The 15684-nt window shown below is 35.1% G+C and overlaps 1 protein-coding gene across 4 annotated transcripts in view; it reads left to right on the top strand.

Annotated features, from left to right (window-relative positions):
* Window positions 1–15684, top strand: part of LOC121168093 (receptor tyrosine-protein kinase erbB-4) — a 984643-nt gene that overhangs the window by 623391 nt on the left and 345568 nt on the right. For all 4 annotated transcript variants that reach the window (XM_040997858.1, XM_040997859.1, XM_040997862.1 and 1 more), the window contains exon 4: window positions 10976–11110. In XM_040997858.1, the coding sequence (XP_040853792.1) occupies window positions 10976–11110 (135 nt within the window). The remainder of the gene's footprint in view (window positions 1–10975; window positions 11111–15684) is intronic.

A 15684-nucleotide genomic window follows, 5' to 3' on the forward strand; every position in this document is an offset into this window, starting at 1 on the left:
GTTTTCTGGTGGATAGGAAAATAAAAATATTTGAGGTTTGTGTGAGGGCTTTTTTTTTAAAGCAAGAATATAGTAGCTATTTTTTCTCTGTGGATATCTTTCATTGGGTTAATCCTTACTGTCTGGTAAGTATTAGATGATTTTGAATTTTCCTGTATACCCCAACATTGCTATTTTACAATTATAAATCTGAATTGTCCATATTTTCCTAATATATTTTAAAGTGAAGTCTTTAAAATACTAAGCCAGATCTTTCCATAAAAATTATGAGGACTTTTATGCAGATATATGTGTGCATATGTGTATATATATGATATGTTTTAATCAATTACTAATAACTTACAGAAATTGTGTCTTTGACAGTGTTTTGTGTTTCACATATGTGAGGGCATTTACAAAAATAGTGAAAACCAGAATTAGAAGATAAGCTTGTTTTGATGGAAAATTTTGGAAATCCATGAAAAAAATTTGAAAATGCATATGAAAAAACTGTTCATGATCTCAAAATTTTGTCCACCATAATGTACTTATATTCATTCCTCATGACCTTTAAAACAACTCTCTGTTAAGGCCCTTCTTTAAGAAAATAAAAAATAAACCTTTTGTTTTTAAAAATTGTACTTAAAAAAATAGTATTTTAAAAGCTTCATTAGTTAGTGAGGAAGAGAAAATTAAAATGATACAAGCACACACCGGTCAAGCAAGGGCTTGCAAGGTAAGAAACAATAGAATCTCTCCCATCAAACTAATGATTATGAATTGACAAAATTGCTTTAGAAACGTAATTGTCATTATTGTTCAACAATTCCATTTTATATAAAATAATTCCATGTATGTAAAATAACTGTGCTCATGATCACCAACATATATGTTTTTATATATGTCCCTAACATTACTATTGTAGCCCAAACATGGCAAATGTCCAAGTGCCTGTCAACTTAGAAATTAGAAAGTTTGCAGTAGCATTCAAAATGAAATATGTTGATGAGAGTCACAAACAACTTTAAACAAAAGGTGAGAAACAAATAATAAGTTCAATATGTCTCCTTATATTAAGTGATGTAAAAAGGAAACTGTGAAAATGATCTTGTGATATTTCTTCATCCAAGTATGGTTTACCGAAGACAATTCAGTTGGTAGCAGTCAGTTGCATAAGATATATGCATAACCTGTATGAACATTATTATACTTCGTTTAAAAAACAGAAAGGCTTTGTACATTTGTTCAAATCATGTGATTCCTTTTTGCAAATATCCAGACAATGGAAGGAGTTGTTGTTGTTTTAATTTCATTGTGTAGTGATGTAACCTGTTTTGCTCTAGAAATCTATGATCACTTGTTGGATGTTTTAAACATTTTTATGTATTTATTTTCACTTTACTTGGAAAGGGAGAGGGAAGGAGGGAGAGAGATTGAGAATGGATGAATGAAGATCTCTCTCTTCCATCTGCTGACTCTCTCTCCAAATGCACAAAGCAGCCAAGGCTGCTTCAAATTACAACCAACAACCCAGGACTTGATCCAGAATTCCCAGTAGGTGGCAGGAAACAAGCTTGAGCCGTCACCTCATCTGCTGACTCTTAGAATGTGACTTAGCAGAAAACAGCGCCTGAACTAGACAGTCCTAGATGGAACCCAAGTCCCAGGGGTGAATGAAGAATAGGATTCCCTGGCTCCTTGGGCCTGTTTGGAACCTCCATGATTGAATTTCAACCAATAGGATGAAATCATCCCGTAGAAGTTTAGGAAACAGTTAAGAGACAACATGTAAGTCATTCACTCTTCTTACATTTTTCATGATTCCTTCCATCTTTTGCATGCTTTGCTGCATTTTTGCTGGTTGCTCCTTCATATTGAAAATAGTGCAGAAACTGTAAGATGGAATCTGAGCCCGTGATGATTGAGGATTTTCCAATATGGTCTTGAAATATCTATGTAGACCTATATAAAATTAAAATAAAAATATGTCTTTTAATCTGCAACCGAACCTAATACTAAGTAGTGCAACAGTTAAGATGAATACATTGAAGTACAACCTTTACTTATACCAATTAACAAGCAACTATTTAAGTAATTATTAAGTACATGATATAATAAAATCAACTGTTTGGCAGGTACTGTTGACTGCAAAGCCTCCATTACAGAACTGAGCAAACTGATTCTTGCAAAGGTTTACAAAGTGACACATGTAGCAAACATAAAACTAGATTTGGAACATACTTTTATGCAGGGAGGTACATTTAGTCTTGTTGCCTTTACACATCAAATCCTTGATATGGGACCATCACATCAACTGATTTATGTGTCTGTCTACTTACCTGTGGTGTGGAATGTCTTATGGTTGCAATATGCAAGATGGATCCATGAGCAAGGACAATTAGTGGCCAAACATTAAGTGCGTGGCATGATATAACTAAATTAGGCAGTAGTATTGAATTGGTTGTAAAAGAGACATTATGAGACATTTTTCTTTAGAGAACCATGATTGTATATAGAAATGAAGGAAAAACTATGAAGTTCAAATTTTTAGTACATATGAGTTTTACAGTATGTCATTCTGATTTAACAGAAATGAGATAATATAAAATGAGATACTTTGGGAAAACATTATTAGAAAAAAATAGACATGTTTACACACATGGAATAATATAAAGAGTTTTGAGCAAATATATATTGGTAAATTAAATATTATTAAAAGACAAAATTACATTTAAATTATTTTTAAATCATGTGGGTTTAAAATAATCCATTATTTAAATATATTATTGGTACCCTAATGATTAGAAAGAATTAATACACCAAGTTTATATTAAGTTCATTTTATATTTTATGTGATATACAATACGTATCTAGAGTATATCATAACATTATATTATCATAATCAGCTAATGACATTTTAGAAATGTTGGCAATGTCTTGAAGATGATGTTTGAATTTCAACCAAGTACCTGACACTTTTTTGGGTCATCTGAAACACAGAAAGATTCTTATGTTTGAGGGATCTACAGCAATATAAGGGATAGAAGACAAGTGTGAAAAGAATAAGAAGTTAAAGTACCTTTGATGTGTGTCAAATGGGCAGTTCAAATAATCAGTGTTGTGTCAGAGAAAAATGTAAACTGTAAGAGCCAGGTGGTCCTAGCTGACCTCTCCGAGAAGCTTCGATTCAAGCAAAACATAATGCAGCTAAGAACTGCGGTGTTCTCTGAAATATATATTAATATCTTGTAACGTTATGACAAGTTTTTCTGAGCTCCATTCAGTTGAAATGAAGATGTCATTTTCTATCTTAAGTTACATTCCAGTCTGTGCAGCTAATCTTTCCTTTATGACAGTACCTTGCTCTGATTGAAAAACTGTCCACTGTTACTTCCTAGCAGTCAGTATCTGCATCTATGAGCTTGACTCTGATCATTGAGCTGAAATACAGAAGGTTACATCACTCATTTACAGTATCACCCTCTACCCCATCCCAATACAAATGTGACATTTCAATTTTGCACACTTCAACTCTCCTTAAATCATCTGTATAAAAACTTCAAAGCTTGATTGATGATGAATGAGCCATTGTCTCCTCAAGCACCCAGTTCTCATTAGCCTTTAGAGTTTCAGCTTATTAATAATGAACCTTGAGGGCTGACCCAGTGGGGTAGCAGCGATTCATTGCAGTCCCAGCTGAAAGGTCTGGGTTTGAGAAAGATACAAGAAGCTCTGCACCAAGTCCATTGCAGAGATGATAAATTAAGTATTGCAGGTGGGTGATGTGAGCTGTATTACTTTTGTATCATTATCTGCCAACAGACCTGAATAGCTTAAGGTGATGACAGTGAGAAAGATGTACTACTTCATGTCTGAGAAAGTCCTGTGACTGCTTTCTGTAGCTTCATTTTGAAAATTAGATTTGCCACGTTGGATTTTGTTTTCTTTGATTATTCCCTCTGGCTTGGATACTATATATATATGGTGTATGAATTATTTAGATGTCCCACTGGACATAGACAATTACAACTGTTCTAATGTTTTTTATTTTATTAGCATCGTACTTCTAAGGTTTTAATTTATAAATGCACCCTACTAAAAAAAGATAAGCACAGATAGAGATAATTCCATTCCTGTTTATTAGATCATGATGGCTGATAGACTTATGAGCAGCCGTAAAATGTTTACGGTTGATTTGATCACATAAATGGGACATGTCTGTGTTTAAAATTATAATCTTTATTTTGAGAAATCAGAGTGATATTAAATCTTATTTATGAAATAGTTAAGTTGTGCATGAAGTCAAGCAATTCTTTTAACTCCTTAAAACTACTAAGGAGGTCATTGTTAACTCTATTTTCAATAGGACTGCATTACAATGAGATTATTTCAGACAGAGCAGAGCAGTAAAGCTATGTTTCAACAGTTTACCACATTTAATTTTAAAATTAAATACTTGCAGACATCAGTGATTGCTAATGGACACTCATGCTTAAATTCCTCATAATGACCAGTAATTTTAAAAAAGAATATAAAAAATAATTTAAATAACACGAACATTTCCTTCTTTATGAGACTTGTGCAATAGGAGTCTGGAGAAAGCTCCTGGCTCTTTCAGAAAGCTTCAGCTGTGGCAATTGAAAACACTTGGGGAGTGAATCCATGGACAGAAGGTTTTTTTCTCTGTCTCTGCTCCCCTCTGTATATCTAGCTTCCCAATGAAAAATAAATAAATCTTTAAAAAATATATCAAAACACATGGGTTGCAGCAAAAATAGTATTGAAGGGGCTATTAATTCTGTATTTTGCATGGAGGCTGCCTTAAATCAGAGAAAACATATAATATCTGACCTTTTTGGATTGATTTAACTCACTGTGCATAATGATCTCTGGTTGGGACCAGTTGGTTGCAAATGGTAGAATTTAATACTTTTAGATCTACCGCGGTTTGCTTAGCCACTCCTCCTTTGATGGACATCTGGGTTGTTTTCACGTCTTTGCTGTTATAAGATTGTGCTGCTGTGAATGTAGGATTAAAGGTCCCTACTCAAATGCGGATCTCATTTCCTTTGGCTATATGCCCATTAGTGTGATAGCTAAGTCATATAGCAGGTTTATTTGGAGAATAATTTAACACACAGGTTGCTTCTTCTCTAGGGGAGGAGGAGGAGGGGAGGGGTTTTCTGGAAGTATCTTCATTGAAACAGGGGAGGAACTAATCATCTATATTGAAACAGGGGAGGAACTAATTATTTGAACAGGAACAAGGGTGGAGGTTCTATTCCACTTGCTTTACACAGGATGTTCTGGCCTAATATCCTGCTTGCTGTGGCCCTGCTTGCCCAAGGCAGGCTTTGCAATGCAACAGGCTGTCAGGTAGGCCAAGTCTAAGGCCCATAAGTCTGTGGCTTGTACCAACAACCTATGCTTTTGTTGTCTTTTTCAACAAGTCTTCCCTAATGCCAATATCTCGGAGAGTGCTTCCTATGTTTTCCTCTAATAGTTTGGTGGTATCTGACTGCAGATTTAGGCCCTTGATCCATTCCAAGCTGCCTTTTGTATAAGGTGACAGGTGAGTATCTTGCTTCTTACTTCTGTAGGCTGCTGTTCAATTTCCTCAACAGCATTTGTTGAAGAGACCAAACATTTTCCCTGGATTATTTTCAGTTTTATTTCCAAAGATTAATTGGTTGCACATTGATGGGCTTACTTCTGTGCTTTCTGTTCTGTGCCATGATTCTTATTCTCTGTTTCTGTGCCAGTTACAGACTGTTTTGATGACCACTGCTCTGTAGTATGTCTTGAGGTCTGGTAGTGTGATTTCTCCAGCTTCTTCAGTTAGCTTTGGCTATTTGTGGTCTCTTCATTTCCAAATGAATTTTCCTATCATCTTTGTTATTTCTGAAAAGAATGTTTTTGGGATTTTGATTAGGATTGTGTTGAATCTGAAAGTAATATACAAATTCAACAGATTCTATATTACTGAGAGTAATATAGACATTTTGATGATGTTGATTCTGCCTCAAGATTTAGTCTTCTATATTTGAAAGTCAGATTTTACAGAGAGAGAAGTAGAGATAGAGAGTGAAGGTTTTCCATTCTAGTCTTTCCCAGTTTAGTATGATGCTAATATTGGGGTTTTTTTTTGGTATATTGCTTTGATTGTCTTATAGAATATTCCTTCTGTGCCTATCAGGTTTAAGCATGAAGTGGTGTTGTATTTTATCAAAAGTAGTCTCGACTCAAGCATTCTGCTGTTTATGAGCATCATGACGTTTTCGGTATAAGCAGTGGTAGGGAGTCTAGTATTTTGCTGCCTTGGTATATTTAGCATTTTTTTATTGGGGCCCTATTTTTATTCAGAAGTAGAGATGCATACTGCTGATCTTTGATTCCTAATACTCTGGTCTTCATTAAATTCTTTGGGAGATTACAAGTAATATCTTATATATTTTATTTTGTATTTTCGATGGATGTTGTCTTATATCAGAGTGCACATATCACATTTGTCCTTTGGGGATGATTGATTTCACTAAGCATAGAGGCCTCTCCAGGTGGGGCCACTCAGTTGCAAATGGTAGGATCTCATTGATTTTAATGGCTCATCTACTTTTTTGAGTCTTCATCTATATAATTTTTGGATTTGTTTTAACTCCAACAAGTAGTAACAGTCTGTCTCATTGTAATTTACTGAAGACTTAAAACTGGGGAGACCAAAGAGAAGAAAAATAAAATCAGTTAGGAAATGATAGTCTTTACTTTTATTCTGACTGTTTTTCTATATCTAACAAGCATTCATTGAATAATCATCAGTGAAGTTTGTACTCTATAGATACAACACTGGAAAATATGTTTTGCCTTCGTGGAATTCAGTAAAATTACATCAGTTACAGATGCATGCTCTATATAAATTACACTCAAAATATCGGAGATTAGTGTGGGTTACAATTTACTTATTGTAAATACAAAAAGATTCATGACATCGTTTGAGTTGTGTGCATTACTTTAGTCAGAAATATTTGAGACATATTTAAATGTTCACAGGGATTTTTCGTAATGAATCAATATTTTTCCTAAGAATAACAAATCTACTCTGTCTTTCTCCATTTCACCCTGGCAGTTATTAAGAGACAGTTGTGTTTTGTGAACTTGCTGGTAATGTTTTCATGTTGTAAGAAAACACAGCAGCTTTTTCTAATAATTAAATGTTCAAAATCTAGACGTGTCGCTTCCAATTTATATAGTTCTATTTTCAAGCAGTGGAAGTGAAATGAATTGAATAAAGATGAACTTGGTTTTTTATTCACTTGGTCAATACGTTTTTGTGTTCCTGCGTGCTTCCAACATCTATACATCTTTGAATGTCAGTCACATGTGTGCATTATTTCCCTGGTTTTTTTTAAGTAATGAAAAAACATGTCTTTTTAGTCCCTGATATAAAAAATTTATTAATGGTTCCTCAGTGTTGTGTTAATGGGAAGCAATTCTTTGATGTAACACAATTTCTTCCAATAAGTCTTCAATACAATTCATCTAAAAAGTTAGCATACCTGTGTGCTACCATAGTTACACTAATACATTGTTAGTTGTTTTTCCTCGTATCTCCTTAGAAAAACACCTCAAGTTTCAGCTTTCTTTATGAGACATGTCTTTCTTCCTTCCCTAAAATTCTTGTCAACCCTCTGTAGTCATCCAACACAAAAACATTAGATGTCCTCTGTCAATTAAAAATACTTATATCTAAGAACGTTTTTACAGATTGGATCTACTCCCTAGCATTTTTTTTTAGCACAGCACTAAACTGAACAGACCATTTACTCACAATCCATAGTAAATTTTTTTTAAAAGATTTATTTTTATTATTTTTTTATTGGAAAGGCGGATATACAGAGAGGAGAGACAGAGAGGAAGATCTTCCGTCCGATGATTCACTCCCCAAGTGAGCGCAACGGCCGATACTATGCCGATCCAAAGCCAGAAGCCTCTTCTGGGTCTCCCACGCGGGTGCAGGGCCGTCCTCGACTGCTTTCCCAGGCCACAGGCAGGGAGCTGGATGGGAAGTGGAGCTGCCAGGATTAGAACCTGCGCCCATATGGGATCCCAGGGCGTTCAAGGCAAGGACGCCGCAGGGCCCCATAGTAAATTAATGTAAAAATTTTGTAAGGCTATCATCTTTAAAAATGTTTGCTCAGTATACACATAACATTATTTCCTAACAATTATGTCGATAATGTAATTAAGCAAAAGGATATGTATGTGTACGATGAGTCATGTGATACAGTTGTTCCGCATGTATCAGTGCAAATGTAACTTGTATTATTGTTGAGTTTCAGCATTCAATGGCAGGGTAGAGTCTCTGTCAAATACAAAAGGGAACATGTTTGTTTTATGAAAAACACAAACACACAGAGGTGAACTCTCCTTCATTAGTTTCTAAAGATGTATGAATCCTCCTGACCAAAATTGCTAGCAGATGTTGGCTTTTGTATTTGGGATGATAAAAAGTATTATCTAAATTTATCATGATTCAATCTTAATATGAAATTGTAACAAGTAAGATTATACTTAAAATGTAATGATCTCTTTTTAAAATCTCTTTTCCAAGCATAAGCCAAGCTGTTACACAAAGTATTTCTAAGAAACCAAGGTCAGCATTAGCAACAGAGTCACATTGTTGAAGGAAGAGATTTGATGAAAATGTTATTCAGTATAACATAACCTAATCTAGCTTCAAATTTTTTTGAGATAGGTAATTGGAGATTGATACTATGTTCCTTCCAGATAAACTATTTGTATTAAGATGTGACTTCTGAAAAATAAATTCTCTCCATGTTTCAGCGATTATCTTTCTGTTCTGTTTTTCTAAAATAGAAGTTTTTTTTTACATTTAGAGTGAAAAATAGCCTTCACTTCCGGATAGTCATCAAAATCTCTTTTTTTTTTTTTTTGACCACCACTGAGGAGTTTCAGCTAATGTCTCATGCGAAAGCTATTTGTGTGAGATTGTCACTTTTCATAGAATCTGAATGCCAAACATTAGGGCAGAAACCCATTTTCACAATCTGTTTTACGTCTTACAGCTCTTTCTGCTTTGACAACGGTTGTATGGTTAGGTCATGAAGCATAATGAACTGGGTTTTAGAAGTTTAAAAAAATCTAATTTCTGTTTCTTTTTATATTTTTCTTCATCCCAGAAAATGGAAGCAATAGTCAGTGGCAGGAATGATGATGAGATGGGAGTGATTTTAAATGTAGAAACTGTGCAATAGAACCATCCAGAGACTCTGACACATGCAGTACAGAGCAGCACTTTGCATGTACCTCTTTTGTTGTATCACGTGATCGTTTCATTATTTTGATCTTTCTCTTTACGTTAAGAACTCTTCAGCATTTGGGGTGCTTACCAGGAGATGTTTTTTCAAGGCTACTGTAGGAGACAGAGGTTACTGCCTTTCTAATATCTCTGTCCCTTTGTTTCCCCACTGATGGACGTTTCATTCCCTTTTACAGTAAGGGTAACCATGGGCAATTGTTCAGGCCAATAAAAGGCAGAAATAGTCCGTAAGCGCAAGAATCTCTCCTCCCAAGTAAATCTTTACTGGGAAGCAGTCTTCCTTCTGTCTCCATCCTGCTTTCAGTTAGGATATCCTTGGATGTACAACTGGTGCCGAAAATGAACAAGAGTAGCACACAAGATGACAGAGCACCTGAAACTAAGCATATAAGTTGCTGTTAATTGGGTTTGATATTTATAGCCGAACACTTACCGCTGCTTTGTAGGTGACAAGAGGGGGAGCTGTGGCAGATACTGGGCAGGAAGTTTCTACGTGTGCACTCTAGTCAGTTTCTTCAACTTCCACGGAAAGTGTTTTGCTTTTTTTCCTGAGTAACATAAAATAGTCCGAAAGATCATCCATGTATGTGGTCAGACACTGTTCTCAGAAAACAAGTTAGTTAGTAAACACCACTCTTGTGAGATGGGAAGTTGCTTGGAAATTGGCTTTACTTCATTTTATTCCACGGAAATGTCTATGCTCCAAGGAACTATGAAGTTTTTAAAAGATTTGTGTAATTATTGATCAAATCTTGGCAACTCTACTATCCCATTTGAAATGTAATAATGGTTTTTGTGATTTGAAGCATTACTCCAGTGTTATATTAACTGAGGCTATCTTTCGTTGGGATCTTATATCAAAAATCGTAAAAAAAAAAAAAGATCACATGCTATGATATTAGAATGAAACTTGTAAAATTTTTAAACATTTTATTTTATTAATTAACTTAAGAGAGACAGATTTCCCATTTGCTGGTTCACTTCAGAATGTCCCCCAAGACGGGCCAGGCAAGACTGAAGCCAGAAAATCAAAACTCATTCTGGATCTAGCATGTTTGTGGCAAGGAACCATTGTCTGCTGCTTATAAAGTTGCACATTTGTAGGAAGCAACAACAGAGAGCAGAGCCAGGATTTGAACCCAGGAACTCCTAACTGGAGAAAGGCACTGAAGTTAGAGCTTAACTATATTTAATGGTTACCCCTGAAAGGTGTATCCAACAATCATCAAAGACAAATAAGCAATCAACAAGAACATTCACTCAAGTTATGATGTCCAATTTATATCCTTATATGTCATATTCTCATTAAAATTATTTAATTAGTACTTTTCACCATATATTCATTGCATAATATCAAATTAAATGTATAGTTTATGAAATATTATTATGATTTCTGAGGAAAATTGAAAGAGATATAGTGTCCTGTTAGCAGTGTTTCTGTCTTGGTGTTAAATTATAAGTAATTGTGATTCTTGTGTTTTTATGCCTTGGTAAATTTCTGTGACAATCTTATATATGTTTATATATATAGAGAGAGGGACTCTCTATAAAGTAAAGTAAATCTAATTTAACTTTGAAAATAATTTAAGAGCAAATCATTTTTGTTGACTTCCATTTCATCAATAACCATTTTGACAATAAATTTGCTTATTTTTAATACAGAAATCTTAAATGGTGGAGTCTACGTGGACCAGAACAAGTTCCTTTGTTATGCAGACACAATTCATTGGCAAGATATTGTTCGGAATCCATGGCCTTCCAACTTGACTTTGGTGTCAACAAATGGTAGCTCAGGATGTGAGTAACATTATCCTTTTAAATGATTCAAATGTTCTGATAACTCCAGTGAAAATCAATAACTTTTCTTCACTCATAGTATTTTGAACTTTGCAGCCACTGAAATGTTCAGATGCATGGGATAGGATATATGACTGTCCAAATGCTTACATCCAATTAATTCTTGTTTTTTTTTAATGGTATCACCCCTTCACACATTCTCATTTTCTTGACATGCTTCCCTCTTGGCTGAATTCCATTTATATTATCACATGTCAGTGTCCAAACAGGTGCGCCATTATCCATAAAATTCACGCTGGTGTCTAACAACTGCTTTGATTCTTGGCACTCCCGAGCTAAAATGAATGTAGTAGAGCAACAAATATAAAATGTAGCTTCCTAGTCACCTACTCACTTTAACATACATAAATAAATAAGTCAAAAACAAATATTTTAGAATTCCAAAGCCTTTGTTTAGCCCTGAATAATAGCTTCAAACAATAAAAAGTGAAGAAATATAGAGTTATTGTGGAAGAAACACATTTTACCTTCTGCTTTTCATCATTAGCCTAATAAAGTAAGAAATGTTCCATCCTTAAGATGGATGTTGCTTACATCACAGAAGATTTATCAAGTGTGCAGTGTTTAATATGATTAAATGGTAAGCAAATAATATTTGAACACTCATTAAAACCTTTGAAAATTATTCCGAGTGCAATCTGCTTCATTTTCATGATGCAGCCTCCGTTGTCTGCATTTACATTTACTGGCATTTGTATGAGAACAGAATCTTTATCAAGCATTAACCTGGGTTTTATATTTCTCGTCTCTTATTACATATTTCCCACCTGAAATCTTATCTGTCTCTATATAGTGCAGTAATTATTTGCTGTAATGCTGATTGTGTTATGACACTTTTGTGGGACATCAAATATCAGGGGACAATTATTAAATTTCATCATGGCCCTAATAATATGATAGTGAAATATGAATATATTAGATCAAACTTGACAGCTGCATTTTTAATAAAGGGCTAAAACTTTCTTTAGACAGAGAAATATAATTTTCTTGTCACCACTGAGCAGACACTGTTTAGAATTTTTGTCTTTACAGTATTCAAGCTGGCTACCTTGTAAAAACACATGTGGATAGAGGAATGAGCTTGCTCACGCTAATAAGTCGGTTGATGTGGCCACTGCTTTCTTTGTGCCCATCCAATGGTATCTGTTTCATTTAGAGGATGGGAAAGCGTAGTGATTGGACAAGAGAAAGGTCTGCTAACACTCAACTGATCAGAATGACTACTTTGTTGTGCTTGAATGATACCAAGCAAAAACAAAGCCTAAGAGGAAAGCCAAAAGGGAAACATTCCCAAATGCCTTACAGGATTTGGAGTAGGAAAGGTCTGAGGGTTTTTGCATGTTCACAGATGGTATCTCTTTAGGCTGTTCTTTTTGGAGGGCAAATTTGGACGCCTGGGCCTATAATTAAGCAACTGTGGCTGCATTTTTTTTTTGCATGCAAATAATTGCAGGTGCAAAAATTATAGATGCAGAGTAGATTCATAACAAGCAATTCCTTCACAAATTAACCACCAATTGCTTCTGAAAGTTTTATTGCTCCTGTGGTAGTTCTCTCTTCTGATACATTACATGCATTGCATACTTCCATGATTAATGACAATGAATTGGCTGCTCTTTGAACTTTGGCATCCTGGAGTTTTATCCTGAGTGAGTGTCTCACTCCTCACTGTGTGATTTGATGACTCACTCAACTACATCCCACCTGCCAGTATCCCAAGTTAGAAATCTGTTGGTAAACACTGGCTTCACTTTCTCATTGGTTTCTGGCGTTTGGTCACTAACTGGCATTGATTTTTTGCCCTTTTATTTTACATATTTATTATTAACTTGGCCTTGGTTCAAGACTTCATCTGAACCTTGAGTTGCTAAAACAGTGTCTGAATTGCGAATATGCTTTCCAGTTGTGGCTCTTCTTCACATTTTGGTGAAGCTTGCTCACCCCTTCTCAAAATATTTTAAATGACTAAGTAGAACAAAATAGATGCCTTAAGTCATAATACATAAAAATCATTAAGTACAAAAAAGTAATCACAGTGGATTATAGAAAAATAAATTGTATTGAAATACATTTATCAAGCTATTTACTAACAGCAGTATGACATGGTAATAGGTTTTTTGACTAGTACATTAAATTTAAAAATTCTGTCAGTAATACTAATATATAGCATAATTTTGAAACAGTGATAGAGACAATTTTAAGAACAACAATTCTTTTTACCAAAAGTATAGGGGAAACTCAACACCCAAATGCAAAATTTGAAGTTTTCCTCTATCATAACCATGTACTAAAATTAAACTGAATGAAAGAACTAAATGTAGATATATTGTGAAACTGTTAGAAGAAAGTGTGGAGGCAAGCATCATAACATTGGATTTGACAATAACGGAGTGTATGTAACAACAAGGGCACAAATATTTAAGGAAAATAGAAACAAGTCTGTGTACCAGGTGACACTATCAACCGAATGGACAACCTGCAGAATAGAGAAAAGAGTTGTAAATTCAATGTCTGATATCATAATCAAATATATGATAAACTCTTATGTCTCAACTACAAAAGAGAAAAAGAGAGAGATTGGAAGTGGTACTGCCACAAAGAAAGTTGAGCTGCCACGTTCCTTGTAGCATCCCATATGGGAACACATTTGGGTGTTGGCTGCTTCACTTTCCATCCAGCTCCCAGTGCCTGGGCCCTTGGTACCCAGGTGAGTGACCAGCAAGAAGCTCCTATATCCTAGTGCCACCCTGGCCTCTCTGGATATTGCAGACAATTGGGGAGTGAATCAACGGATGGATGATTCTGACTTTCCTCCTCTGCTATACCAAGTTTTTTTTGCCAAGATGTATTTATTATTATTGGAAAGTCAGATTTTACAGAGGAGAAAGAAAGAAAGGAAGATCGTCTACCCACTGATTGACTCCCCAAGTGACCCCAATGGCCAGAGCTGAGCTGATCCAAAGCCAGGAGCCAGCAGCTTTTCTGCGTCTCCCATACGGGTGCAGGGTCCCAAGACTTCGGGCCATCCTTCACTGCCTTCCTAGGCTACAAACAGGGAGTCAAAAGGGAAATGGTGCCCATATGGAATCCCTGAATATGCAAGGTGAGAACATGAGCCACTAGGCCACCACACCAGGCCCCAACAATAGCTTTTAATTGAATCTTGTGAAAAGTTTTTTTTTAAGAGTGAGTAGAGCCACATATAAATTTTTGCAACAATGATATGCAAATGACATGCAAGCATATGGAAAGATGCTCAACATTAATAACCATTAGAGAAATGAAATAAATCAAAACCATTGAGAGATCATCTCCCACTATTGACTACTAAGAAAAAATAAAAGAAAGGAGAGGAAATGAGATGAAAAATGGAAATCAGGGAAGGCGGGTTTGTAAAATGTTGCAACCGCTGTAGAAAATAGAACAGTTGATTATCAAAAATTAAAAATAGAGTTCGCGTATGTGGTCCAGCAGTCCCACTTCTGGGTGCACATCCAAAGAAATTGAAAGCAGGATCTCAAATATTTATATATCTGTGTTCATAGCAGCATTATTCACAATTGCCAAGAGGTAGAAGTGGCCCAGATGTCCAAGAAGAGATGAATGGATAAGGGGCATATGAGACATGTGCACAGCAGGGTGTCATCGCCTATCAGGGAGGAAGTCTCGCCACATCCCACAAATGGATGAGTCTTCCGAGTATTATCCCAAAAGGAGGAAAGTCCATCACGGAAAAGCAGATACCGTGTAACTACAGTTATTCGAAGTGTCTTAAATTGTCAGACCTAGACAATGCAACCTAGAATGGTTATTACTAGGGGATGGGGGTAGGGAGAATTGTGCAATTGCTGTTAATTGGGAATTTTGTTTCTACTTTGCAAAAAGTTCTGGAGATTTATTGCGCACATTGAAAATATACTTAATACCACTGAACTATACACGTAAAACGGTTAAAAAGCTGTTTTATGGCATCTGCTTTTTTCAGTCACACTTAAGAATGAATAAGTAAATAGTATTTTCAGATGATTAAACAGCTGAAGTATAATATAAATAGTTCATTGTTTCTGTTCATTAGAGTACCTCTGATAATGCTAATATTATGCCATTAGTCCCTACATTTATAATTCGTTAAAAATGTAAATATATTAGTGGCAATAATAATGGAACATTTCTTCATTCAAGCTCAAGAAAGACTTAAAATCTACCCATAAACTTTATGGGGTTCAAGACTTCATGGTCAGCAACCTGTGTGTTAAATTATTCTCCTAAAAATATCACATGGCAAATACCTGGAAAAATCTCTTTTAATGGACTATAACCATTGCTGTGCTAAAAAAATCTTTCAGTGTGAGCAATACATTTAGGGACAGCTCTATTATGTGTTATTTTGTGGGACATAATGAATAGATAATAGATATTTAAGGACAGGTAAATAAATGAAATTTATTTAGTTAATGTTTTAGTGTATTTACTGGCTCTAAAAAAATACCCAAGAATAATTTACAAAGTATGTA

The sequence above is a fragment of the Ochotona curzoniae genome, unplaced genomic scaffold, assembly GCF_017591425.1.
Source record: "Ochotona curzoniae isolate NIBS_2020 unplaced genomic scaffold, NIBS_Ocur_1.0 patch56, whole genome shotgun sequence".
Taxonomy (NCBI): Eukaryota; Metazoa; Chordata; class Mammalia; order Lagomorpha; family Ochotonidae; genus Ochotona; species Ochotona curzoniae.